Source organism: Ranitomeya variabilis, chromosome 2 (genome assembly GCF_051348905.1).
Source record: "Ranitomeya variabilis isolate aRanVar5 chromosome 2, aRanVar5.hap1, whole genome shotgun sequence".
Lineage (NCBI taxonomy): Eukaryota > Metazoa > Chordata > Amphibia > Anura > Dendrobatidae > Ranitomeya > Ranitomeya variabilis.
Window position 1 is genome coordinate 357,143,322 of NC_135233.1, and position 13,072 is coordinate 357,156,393.

The 13,072-nt window shown below is 41.3% G+C and overlaps 1 protein-coding gene across 2 annotated transcripts in view; it reads right to left on the reverse strand.

Moving 5' to 3' along the window:
- LOC143805892 (cytochrome P450 2C8-like) overlaps nucleotides 1-13,072 on the reverse strand; it is a 37,100-nt gene that overhangs the window by 2,413 nt on the left and 21,615 nt on the right. For both annotated transcript variants that reach the window (XM_077285639.1, XM_077285640.1), the window contains 6 exons: nucleotides 6,132-6,281; nucleotides 5,403-5,563; nucleotides 5,085-5,261; nucleotides 2,181-2,322; nucleotides 879-1,066; nucleotides 480-621 (listed from right to left, as the gene is read on the reverse strand). In XM_077285639.1, the coding sequence (XP_077141754.1) occupies nucleotides 480-621; nucleotides 879-1,066; nucleotides 2,181-2,322; nucleotides 5,085-5,261; nucleotides 5,403-5,563; nucleotides 6,132-6,281 (960 nt within the window). The remainder of the gene's footprint in view (nucleotides 1-479; nucleotides 622-878; nucleotides 1,067-2,180; nucleotides 2,323-5,084; nucleotides 5,262-5,402; nucleotides 5,564-6,131; nucleotides 6,282-13,072) is intronic.

The window sequence follows — 13,072 nt, forward strand, 5'->3', positions numbered from 1 at the left end:
ACAATTCCATAGAGCAGCCACTGATGGACTACATAAATTCCTGCTAGAAGAAGACACTGGTGTTAAAAGTTTGAAGTCATGTCTGAATTATGGCTAATTTATGAGACAACTCTGGTCACTTTTATCTCTTCTGGAAATCAATGCCGTTTTCTGAAAACAAAATAGGATTTCAGAACCAAATTCCAAAACTAGTGCACGTGCATAATGTGTAAATCCATCCTAAATATACCTTACAGATATTTGATAGCCAATACTTGTCTCATTCCTGGGTAAATGAGATGTATGATGCTTTGACAGAGTCAATGATCCTACTTGAACCTCCTACACTACCATCAGTTGAAAACCGCGAAGATACACTGTTGACATTTTTTTGTATGATCAAAGAGGTCAATCAGTTTCGTGATTAAATTGTGTTGGAGAAATATCTGACAATAGTAAGGAAGCCTGTGAAATTTTAACTAATGTAGTAAAAACATTACCTAATGAAAAAGGCACAAACGCTTCATTCTTCCGGAAGCTGCCATCGTCGTTCAGAAAGTTTGTGGGATCAAACTCTTCCGGGTTTTTAAAATATTTGGGATCCCTCAAGACAGATGTCAGCATGGTAACAACTGTAGTGCCCTGCAAAACCAGAGTGTGAACTTCAGCTTAAAAACTTGACAACACCATAATTTTATAGCGTTTCCCATCACATGACGTTTTTCCTTTTTTCAGTGTATTTATTTGTTACTCTCACATTTGTGGTTTAGCTTCTTTGAACTTCATAAAACCTCTATATCTTTTGAGTATCAGTATATGTTATGACTATATTTAGGACCCATAGTAAATCTAAAAGATGCTGGGACCCAGTATTAGGGTAACAATTTATTGTTTCTGACCTTAGGAATGTGGTATCCTTGGAAAGTAGCATCTTGACTGGTTGCATGTGGAAGTCCCAAAGGTGCGATGGCTGCAAACCTCTGAATTTCATGTATAACCGCATCTGTATAAGGCATCTGGACTCGATCTTCTACAGAAGGACATTGATTCTGACCAATCACACGATCCATCTCCTCCTGAATCTCACCTTTGTGGACACATATAGCAATTCATGGTTTGAAAGGTATAAACAAAATATAAAATTGCTCTGTTTCATATTATTGTTATGGTACACTTCTTATAGTAAAACCCAAAGGTCATGGCACATGGAAGGTAGACATTCTAAAGTGCCCAAATCTACAAGGCTCTAGTTTGATTTTAACAGAAACTACCATTTCCTGGATTACCCAAAATAATTTAGAAGATATTTTATATTCAGATTTTTTTAACAAATTTAATAATGTCATTTTTATTCACATCTGATTATTTTCTAGGGACCCTTCTAATAAATAGGAATTGTCTATGTTGGAAAACCAGTTAACATATACCCCTCCTCCCCAAAAGAAGCTAACCCGAAACGCCCGGTGGGGTAACGTATCTCATCAGGTTGTATAAGGGAAAGTTGTTCATCTGTGTATTTACTGTGGCATTAAGTTTTGGGGATCCGGATTTTCTACCATGTGTTTCATATTTCATAGACCCTACATGCGTGTTATCTTTAACTAGGATACTATTTCCTCTGATTTTTCTATGAATATATCGTGCACTAATACTCTGCAGGTATTTAGAGTTGTAAGGTTGGTTCTATATGTATTCAATGGTATAAAGTTGTTCCTACATGCTTCACTCTGCCTACGTGTTGTATAGTGTACTCTGGACCAATAAAATAAAATACAATCTCTGATTATCTGGAATAATATCTTTTACCCTACTGGATGGGCATTATGAGTTTCATTCCATTATAACTCTGATTCTCTCTTTTATATTTGTATTGTTCGCTTAAACTATGGCTTTGTATCACATATATTCCATTATGCCATCCTGGCCATTTGTATACTGGTGTCCATACATGGCCGTGTACACATTTTTGACTACATATTATTTAGACCTAGCCTTTACCTTTATGCTTCTTGTAGCAATGGAGTGCTTGTTCTCCCAGTTATCCATTTTAACGATTTTATATACGATTATTCTCTCAATAAAATTTATTTCTACGTTTAGTCGCTTTGGCTTCCATGTTTTTTATGTTTTTATTAACCTGGACACAGCATTTATGACTAGTAAGTCCTAAACCCTCTGGTAATATGCTAAGAAGCACTTACTTTCCACGTCTGGATATTTGAGCAGGTAGAGTAAACCATACTGCAACGTTCTGCTTAACGTTTCTATGCCAGCAAAAAAGAGGTCGATGACCGTGCCAAATAAATTGTCAAAGTGAAATTCGGTTTTCGTATTGCTCTTCTCCTGCAAAGTTACAGAATATTTGTAATTTTCTGGTATGGACAATGTGGTTGGAAAATTTTATAATTGGCTTTGTAGATACTATGGAAACTATACTGTGCTCAGAATTATTAAGCAGCTTGATTCCTCACACAAAATGAGCCCAAAAGAGATTCAACTGACTCTGCATGGTCAGTACAATAACTATTCACTTCTAGGATTGTTATCGCCAATAGGTGGCACAAGAGTTCATGTCCTCTACCTCTCTGAAGGGTCAATTTGCATAATTAATTTCCCAAATGAGCATGCATGGCATATAAATCTCCCTACATTAACATGCCAGGCATGAAACTCTCCACAGGGAAAAATATTACCTCTTAAATCCTAGTTTTAAACATCTTATACAGTGAAATGTGATCTCATACTTTGCACTGACGAGGGGCAATACCCCAAAACACAGGTCAGTAAATTGAGATTCTGGTTGGGATTTTATACCAAGTCACATGGCAAGGCTCGTTAAAGAGTCCATATTGATTTTATGATTGTCACTTCCAATATCTGGCACTTGACTTCAAGTCCTCTTCCACTCTAAAGAGGCTATTTGCATTTCAAGTTAAACATTGTTACCAGCCTCCTGAAATTGCTAAGATCACAGAACCTTCAAAGGTCTTATTGCAAATAGTAAACAGGGATGAATAGAGGTATAAATTGCTATAAGGTAGACGCATAACCCTTAAAACAAACGTTTAACAAAGAATCTAAAAAACATCTAAAGAAACCCTCAGTATACAATTGAAATAGACATACACAGTCTCAAATATAGATAAATGGATTTCTGTTTTGATAAATCGAATCCTTAAACAGTCAAAAGACTCCGATAGAAGGCCACTCCCTGTGTCTCTTCCTAAAATACTCCAAAGTATGTGGGGATAAATTTCACAATCACAGAAAGGACAAGTGGACTAGATTAGTTCTATGAGTGAGGTTCCAGGTACTACCACACAAGGCCTAGGATGACCTATGTATCCGCTACAACATCCCTACTTACCAGCGAAGGTTGGAAACCTAAGCAACTAGGCTACAGGTGGGGAAAAAATGCAGGACAACACAAGATATATCTGCCTGAGGCAGAGGAATAGAAGCAATGTGTATTAACATGCATCTTGACGATAAGTAACATTCGCCTTTATATATTATGTGGTGTCCTCCATTCCTTCCCCACCTGTAGCCTAGTTGATTATTGTCTAGTCTAGGTTCCCTACAGATTAATTAGCATAGGGCCTATAGGACAAGTGAGGGTGAGCTGCCGTGAAGCGGGGGTGCCAAATATCATTTTTAGGGTGCCAACCTCCACTGGTAGGTAGGGATGTTGTAGTATTATTAAAGAGGAGCAAGTTGGACCTTTTTGGCTTGAAGATGGAATCATAATCTACTACCAAACCTACTACCAGTTTTGTAAGACACTTTTTTCAAGCTGTGGTACAGGGAAAAGTCTGCGATTTTCAAGGAAACCATCATTTTTATGCTGGACAAAGCTTCATCACAGCATCAAAGTCTCCATTGATCAGCTGCCAGTAAAGACCTGAAAGCATCACTCTAGCGATTTTTCTATTTTATTTCAACACTGGAGTGCTGCTACTAATGTAAGCTCCCTGACCCTGGTATTATACTCACCAGCCGCCGCCTTCAGTTGTTTCCAGTGCACATCCAGTCCTGCGCTGTCACCTTGTGACCACAATTTATGATTGACCGTAAATCAGAAAGTAATGGTCACAATGAACAACGAGCTGACAGCACTCAATGTCAGGATGCATGTCTAAATGCTCCTAGGAACTCACATGGAAATCATTAGCCAGAATAAAAGTAGACAGCGTCCAATCGAAGGTGTTCAAACAAAGAATAGAGTTTTATTTCACCATCATGCAAATACAACGTTTTGACCTATTGAAGGTTTTTATCAAGTGCTTGATAAAGATCTGAAATAGGTCAATACGTTGTATTTGCATGATGGCGAAATAAAACTCTATTGTTTGATAGAACACTCTGGATTGGATGCTGTCTAATTTTATCCAAGCTCTCAACATGAGTGTATAAGAGCCAGAACGATGTTCTCATAGACTTATATTGAAAAGTCACCTCCGGCTCGCTCAAGCAGAAACTCGAACAATAAACAAGGTCACAAACTGCTGGAGACTGACCAGAGTGGCACCAATAACAGCAAAAAACCCAGAGTGGTGCTTTAAAGATTAAATAGTTGTTAATAGTCGTTAATGACACGGCCCCTTCCTCACCTGATCTAAACCCTATTGAGAACTTGTGGGTCCTTCTTAAATGGGAGATTTATGGTGAAACAAAACATTCACAGTGCATGAGAGATTATTATGGTTGGTGTAGCCCAAAAAGTTAACAAATCGACAGATTATGAAATTGACAAACTCCATGGATGGAAAATGTATGACTGTTATTGAAAAGAATATTGGTCACTGATGTTTTCCTTTGCAAATGTCAGAAATGTGTTATTGAACATTGAGTTGTTTAGTTATTATCCTTCCTTTAACAGATAAAATAAATAATTCAGATGGGAAAATTAGCGTTTTTCTTTTAGTTCCATAATAATTCTGCACACACAGATATTCTCTTAATATTGGATTGAACGATAGTTTAATTATTTTTCATTAAACTGCAACGCTATCAAAAATTCAAATTGCCTAATAATTATGCACATAGGGTAGACTACCGGTATTTCATTTTTTATGAAAATCTTTTTATAAAGTTTTATACTTCACCTCTTCCATCTTTATTAGAAAGCAGTCAATTAAATCCCGTGGACAATTTGGGTCAAGAGTCGCTTTGTGATCTTCCAAGGACTCTGCAACAAAATATTTTAGCTTCTCCAAATTTGTAAATATCTTTTGGTGGGGTCCGGGAAGAAGACTAATAAACTTGGGGAAGACATTAAGAAGCTGAAAAGTAGTAAACAAGAGGGTCACTAAGCGCTGTATAATAGATACAGCAGTTGATATTTGATCATTTAGCAATCCTTTCTATAGGAAATTGGTTCAACAAAGAGTTTACCAAGAGTTAAGAAAAATGTTGAAACTTACCATCCCCCAATTAGAAGACATGACTATGAACATTTCTTTTAGTAGGTTAAGAATGGTCATGAATTTGACATCTTCATAGTCAAAACGTTCTCCAAACACAATAAAGCAGATAATGTTGGAGACAAACAAGGTCAGGAAATCTGTTGGGTCAAACTGGGTGCCTGCAAGAAGATGTTCATATCTGTAAATCAATGACCTAACACAGATGTGTCATTCTTTATCTTTGCTGTTGGCTCGACATCCCGAGAGATGTGAGACCTGAAATGACCACCAGCACTCATGAGATGTCTATGTATGGCTATCCAGTTCTTGTGATATGTATTGCAGCTTTGATATTTGGTTACCAGTTTGTTTTCTGTGAAATTGGTGTCTCTAATTGGAGATTATTTCGATTTTTTCTCATATCTTACTCTTACACACAGGCTGTACCTGGTACTTGCAATTCAATCTCAATGTTCTGCTGAATAGTTGGGGTTCCGCAGTTAGAACACCCACAGATAGCACAGTGATGGATAGGCCATCAATGTATATTCTTGGGAAACCTCTGTAATGTTCCAGATAAATGATGAAGAAACGTACAGTATATTATAAACCAAAATGTGTTATAACGTATTAGATTTTATATGGAGTATTTTTATAAAATTATATCAGATCACTCCCGAATTCAAAATTGATAAATGTAAGTCATGCTTCAGCCTCTCATCTCCTCTTCCACTTTTGCTTACTCACCATCCTTCTTCTCAATTTCTTCCGTTATGTAATGAACTTCCTCTTGTATTCGTTCTTCAATGCTTCTCTTACCCATTCCAAAATTTCTCAGGGTAGAAAGAGAAAACTGGCGTAGCTGTGTACATCTCTCCCCATTGCTTAATAACACTCCTGAGATTAGGAGACAATAAACAAAGATATATACTGTACTTTAACAACAAGTAGTAATGCATTAACCCTTTCATGACCTTTGAAGTACCTTTATGTCATGGCTGGGAAGAGGTTCCCGACCCATGATGTACAGGTACGTCAATACGATCAATATCGATTGCAGCATTTGAAGGGGCTCTTCAAATGTGATATGGCATTTGCAATCTATTCCAGTCAATTTTGCATTCTAGAATTCAACTGGCGCGCCTTCCCTTCTCAGCCCTTCCATGTGCCCAAATAGTCATTGTCTACAACATATGGGGTATCGATGTAATTAGAAGTAACTGCACAAAAAATTTAATGTCCATTTTCTCGTGTTACCCATGTAAAAATGAAAAAAAAATTGTGGGAAAAAAATGTATTTTTTCATTTTCACAGCTCAAGTTATAAAATTATGTGAAGCATCTGTGGGTTCAATGTCATCACTACACCTCTAGATAAGGTACTTTAAGGGTGTAATTTGCAAAATTGTTGGGTTCCACTGTTTGGGCACATCAGGGGCTCCGCAAATGTGACATGGCATCAGATATTTTAGCCAATTTTGTGTTCCAAAAGTCAAATGCTACTCTTTCCCCTTCCAAGCTCTGCTGTGTGCCCAAACTGTAGTTTTCCACCACATATGGGGTATCGATGTACTCAGAAAAAAACTGCAAAACAAATAGTATTGTCCATTTTCTCCTGTTACCCATCTGACAATGCAAAACTAAGGTCTACAGTAACATTTTTGTGAGAAAAGGTTTAATTTTAATTTTATAGCTCTACATTGCTTTAATTCCTGTGACGCCCCTAAAGGCTTAATAAACTTTTTGAATGTGGTTCTGAGTACTTTCAAAGATTTTAATAATTTATAAAATTGGTGTCCCCTTTGGTATTTTTTGTCACATAGGTCCCTCAAAGTCTCTTAAAGTTAGATATGGTCCCTAAAAAAATGATTTTGTAAATTTAGTTGGAAAAATTAGAAAATTGATTATACATCCTTCCAATTTCCTAACAAAAAATATGTTTTAAAAAAAATGAGGCTGATGTAAAGTAGACATGTGGTAAATGTGATTTATGAACTATTTTATGTGGTATATTTATCTGGTTTAAGGACATAAAAATGAAAAAGTTTGAAAATTGAAAAATTTTGACATTTTGGCAAATTTTTGGATATTTTTAGAAATAAATGCAAATCAAATGGACCAAAATCCACCAATATCATAAAGTACAACATATTGCAAAAAAATATCTTGGAATCACTGGGATTTGTTGACGCGTTCCAGAGTTATTACCGCACAATAGTGACACTGGTCAGAATTGAAAAAAAATTGGACTGGTCAGGAAGGTTAAAACAGGTTTTAGTGTTAAACCCTTCCAGATGCAGCCACTAGGGTTGAGCGACTTTAATTTTTTTAAGATCGAGTCGGGTTTTGTGAAACCCGACTTTGTCCAGAGTCGAGTCGAGTGCAGTCGGCCGATTATCGCTAAAAGTCGGGGATCGACCGAAACACGAAACCCAATGCAAGTCAATGGGGAAGCATAGTCGGCAGTGAGTGGAGGCCAGGAAAACACCTACAGTGCCCATTTTAATGCCAAAAACATCCATTCTTGTTTTCTGAAGCTTGTCAATCTTAATTAACTTTATAATAATAGTTGGGCATTGGAAATTGGGGGTCTTTTGGCAAAAGTTGTGGGGGGTAGGGCTGGTTCAAGGTTTTAGTGGGCCCAGGAAACGTGGACTACGTCACGGCGGTGGAGCAGTGAGAGGTAAGTATGTCAAGTTTGCAAGTGCTGTGATCCTAAGCAAGCAGGGGGGGCCCACTCGTTGGCATTGGCACTGGCACAGGGCCCCTCAAAGTACAGCGGTGTGTTTGCACGGCGGGGGCGCCTCCCACCAGCAGCGACACTTTTGCGTACTCTGAGGAGCCCTGTGCCAGTGACGTCGCCAATGAGTATGCCCCCCCACCTGATGAAGGAACCTGCACTTTCATCTGCACCTTCCTCTTTGTCCCTGTGTAAGGTGGTATAACATGCGGGAAGGGGAACCTTACATTCAGCAGGGTCAGATTCTGGCTGTGTAGAGTGCAAGGGGAATGTAGTGGTCTAGGTCAATGTACCAGCAGACTCATCTAGCAGTGGCTGGGCAATGGGCAGGATGAGGAGGAAACACAGATATAGGGTCAAAGAATAAAGTAGGCTAAATGCAGTTCAAAATTGGTAACAGGACTAAACAGGCGGCATTGCTTTGTTCAGTGGAGGAGCAAACCCAGGAGCAGCAGACACTGTTTTAAGGGCCCAACCACACTAGTAGGCCAAATGCAGTTTAATATCTGCTACTATAGGCCAAAAGCCTAAAGACTGAAGCTCAGCTTTATACAGTGGAGGACAACACCAGGGAGCGGCAGACACCGTTAGTAGGCCCTAACCACCAAATTGTTTAAAAAACGTCACTTAATGAGAGCCAGAAGGTTGAAGCTCAGATTTATTCAGGTGAGGAAAACACCAGGGAGGGGCAGACACCGTTAGTAGGACCTAACCACCAAATTTTTTAAAAAACATCAGTTAATGAGAGCCAGAAGGTTGAAGCTCAGATTTAGAGAGTGGAGGACAATTTGAATTAGGGACTGCAGACAGACTTAGTAGGCTGTCCCCTGTGGACCATGCATCCACCACATTAACCCATTGCACCGTAATGGACACGTAACCTTCCGTGGCCATGCCTACAGGTCCATGCGTCTGTTGTCAGGTGCACCTTTGGACTCACAGATTGCCAGAGTGCATGGACAATGCGGTGTGTTACATGCTGGTGGAGGGTTGGGATGGCTTTTCTCGCAAAAGAAGTGTCTACTGGTTAGCTTGTAGCGTGGTACAGCGTAGTCCATCATGGCTTTATTAATATTCAATAAAATATATAAATAGGCTCTATGAACTTTTAAATAGGTTCCAGGGGTACACGGGAAGCATTGGTGTGGTCAGTGGAGGACTATTGCAAGGAGGGACCGCAGACAGGCTAACGAAGGCCTAAAATAACAAAAATTAGTCTCATGGCAGTTTTAAATCGGTTACATGGATACACAGGCAGCATTGTGGTCAGTGGAGGAGTATTGCAAGGAGGGACAGCAGACAGGCTAACGAAGGCCTAAAATAAAAAAAATTAGTCTCATGGCAGTTTTAAATTGGTTACATGGATACACAGGCAGCATTGTGGTCAGTGGAGGAGTATTGCAAGGAGGGACAGCAGACAGGCTAACGAAGGCCTAAAATAACAAAAATTAGTCTCATGGCAGTTTTAAATTGGTTACATGGATACACAGGCAGCATTGTGGTCAGTGGAGGAGTATTGCAAGGAGGGACAGCAGACAGGCTAACGAAGGCCTAAAATAACAAAAATTAGTCTCATGGCAGTTTTAAATCGGTTACATGGATACACAGGCAGCATTGTGGTCAGTGGAGGAGTATTGCAAGGAGGGACAGCAGACAGGCTAACGAAGGCCTCAAATAACAAAAATTAGTCTCATGGCAGTTTTAAATCGGTTACATGGATACACAGGCAGCATTGTGGTCAGTGGAGGAGTATTGCAAGGAGGGACAGCAGACAGGCTAACGAAGGCCTCAAATAACAAAAATTAGTCTCATGGCAGTTTTAAATCGGTTACATGGATACACAGGCAGCATTGTGGTCAGTGGAGGAGTATTGCAAGGAGGGACAGCAGACAGGCTAACGAAGGCCTAAAATAACAAAAATTAGTCTCATGGCAGTTTTAAATCGGTTACATGGATACACAGGCAGCATTGTGGTCAGTGGAGGAGTATTGCAAGGAGGGACAGCAGACAGGCTAACGAAGGCCTAAAATAACAAAAATTAGTCTCATGGCAGTTTTAAATCGGTTACATGGATACACAGGCAGGATTGTGGTCAGTGGAGGAGTATTGCAAGGAGGGACAGCAGACAGGCTAACGAAGGCCTAAAATAACAAAAATTAGTCTCATGGCAGTTTTAAATCGGTTACATGGATACACAGGCAGCATTGTGGTCAGTGGAGGAGTATTGCAAGGAGGGACAGCAGACAGGCTACCGAAGGCCTAAAATAACAAAAATTAGTCTCATGGCAGTTTTAAATCGGTTACATGGATACACAGGCAGCATTGTGGTCAGCGGAGGAGGATTGCAAGGAGTGTCTGACACAGTTAGTACTCACAAAAAATAAATAGATGTTAATGTCTCGCAAAACAACAACAAAAAAAAGTGTGGCATACTTAGGTACAGGGGAGGGCTCATCTGCTGAGTTTCTGACAAAGTAATTTGGCAGCAAGTATTTACTGGTGTCAATATAGGACACTGACCCAGACTACTTTAACTAGCATCATAGATGTCAACAAATTGGTATTGTCAGTGCCAGGCATTGAATGATGTCAGCGCATAGACTAAACATTGGTGGAGCTGAGTGAGATAATTTTGCACGTGGTAGAGCACAGTTTGAGCTGGGGGGGGGGGAACTCTCTTGTGGCCGGCGGTACCGTCCCAGGGCCCCTCATGTTACAACAGTGTGTCTGACGTTGGGTGTGCACCACCACCGCCAGAGACACTTCATTGTACTATGAGGGACCCAGTGGCAGTGCCGTCGACCAAAAGCGGGCACACCCACCTCTTCAGACGAACAGCACTGTAACGGGTGCTCGCGCCAAGTGGCGAGACCACGGCCCCGTGGGGGGAATTTTCCCATTGTGGGAGGTGTAAACATGTCGTATGCTGGACAAACAGCTGCTGCAATGCAAATTAAGAGATTGGAACACTCAGTAAGACCAGTCCACAAGCAAGACCTTTTTATAGGAAAGCTAGGTGTCAGCTGGGAAAGGTGGGGCAAAATAATTTGAAATCCAGGAGTGGTTCATTTTAATGAAGGTGAGATCATCCACATTTTGGGTAGCCAGACGAGTCCTTTTTTCGGTTAATATTGAACCAGCAGCACTGAATACTCTTTCTGATAGCACACTAGCTGCTGGGCAAGCAAGCTCCTGCAATGCATATTCTGCCAAATCAGGCCAGGTGTCTAATTTGGATGCCCAGTAATCAAATGGGAATGATGGTTGAGGGAGAACATCGATAAGGGATGAAAAATAGTTAGTAACCATACTGGACAAATGTTGTCTCCTGTCACTTTGAATAGATGCTGCAGTACCTGTCCTGTCTGCGGTCAATGCGAAATCACTCCACAACCTGGTCAGAAAACCCCTCTGTCCAACGCCACTTCTGATCTGTGCACCTCTAACACCTCTGCCCTGTAGCCCCCTGCAGCTCGTGTGAGAACCATCACCAGCGCTGTGTGCTGGGAATGCCTGAATCAAACGGTCTACAAGAGTAGCTTGTTTGGTTGCTAATATTTGTTCGAGGTTCTCATGTGGCATAATATTTTGCAATTTGCCTTTATAGCGAGGGTCAAGGATGCAGGCCAACCAGTAATCGTCATCGCTCATCATTTTAATAATGCGTGTGTCCTTTTTGAGGATACGTAAGGCATAATCTGCCATGTGGGCCAAAGTTCCAGTTGGCAAATCTGCGGTTGTGCTGGTTTGAGGGGCAGTTACTGGCAAATCTACGTCACTTGTCTCCCTTAAAAAAACAGAACCCGGCCTTGCAACGCCACTAATTTCTGTTGGCCCAGGAGAAGCTTCCTCATTAAAAAAGTACTCATCCCCATCATCCTCCTCGTCCTCCTCCTCCTCCTCTTCGCCCGCTACCGCGTCCTCTACACGGCCCTGACCAGACAATGGCTGACTGTCATCAAGGCTTTCCTCTTCCTCGGCTGAAGACGCCTGCTCCTTTATGTGCGTCAAACTTTGCATCAGCAGACGCATTAGGGGGATGCTCATGCTTATTATGGCGTTGTCTGCACTAACCAACCGTGTGCATTCCTCAAAACACTGAAGGACTTGACACAGGTCTTGTAGCTTTGACCACTGCACACCTGACAACTCCATGTCTGCCATCCAACTGCCTGCCCGTGTATCCTCCCACAAATACATAACAGCACGCCTCTGTTCGCACAGTCTCTGAAGCATGTGCAGTGTGGAGTTCCACCTTGTTGCAACATCGATGATTAGGCGATGCTGGGGAAGATTCAAAGACCGCTGATAGTTCTGCATACGGCTGGAGTGTACGGGCGAACGGCGGATATGCGAGCAAAGTCTGCGCACTTTTAGGAGCAGGTCGGGTAACCCCGGATAACTTTTCAGGAAGCACTGTACAACCAGGTTTAAGGTGTGAGCCAGGCAAGGAATGTGTTTCAGTTGGGAAAGGGCTATGGCAGCCATGAAATTCCTTCCGTTATCACTCACTACCTTGCCTGCCTCAAGATGTACAGTGCCCAGCCATGACTGAGTTTCTTTCTGCAAGAACTCGGACAGAACTTCCGCGGTGTGTCTGTTGTCGCCCAAACACTTCATTGCCAATACAGCCTGCTGACGCTTGCCACTAGCTGTCCCATAATGGCACACCTGGTTTGCAACAGTGGCAGCTGTGGATGGAGTGGATGTGCGACTGCGGTCTGTGGACGAGCTCTCGCTTCTGCAGGAGGACGAGGAAGAGGAGGAGGGGGGCGAACGCCTACAGCCAACTCTTTCCTTGACCATGGGCTAGGCAGAACTGTCCCAATATTGCTGTCCCCTGTGGACCCTGCATCCACCACATTCACCCAGTGTGCCGTGATGGACACGTAACGTCCCTGGCCATGCCTACTGGTCCATGCATCTGTTGTCAGGTGCACCTTTGTAGT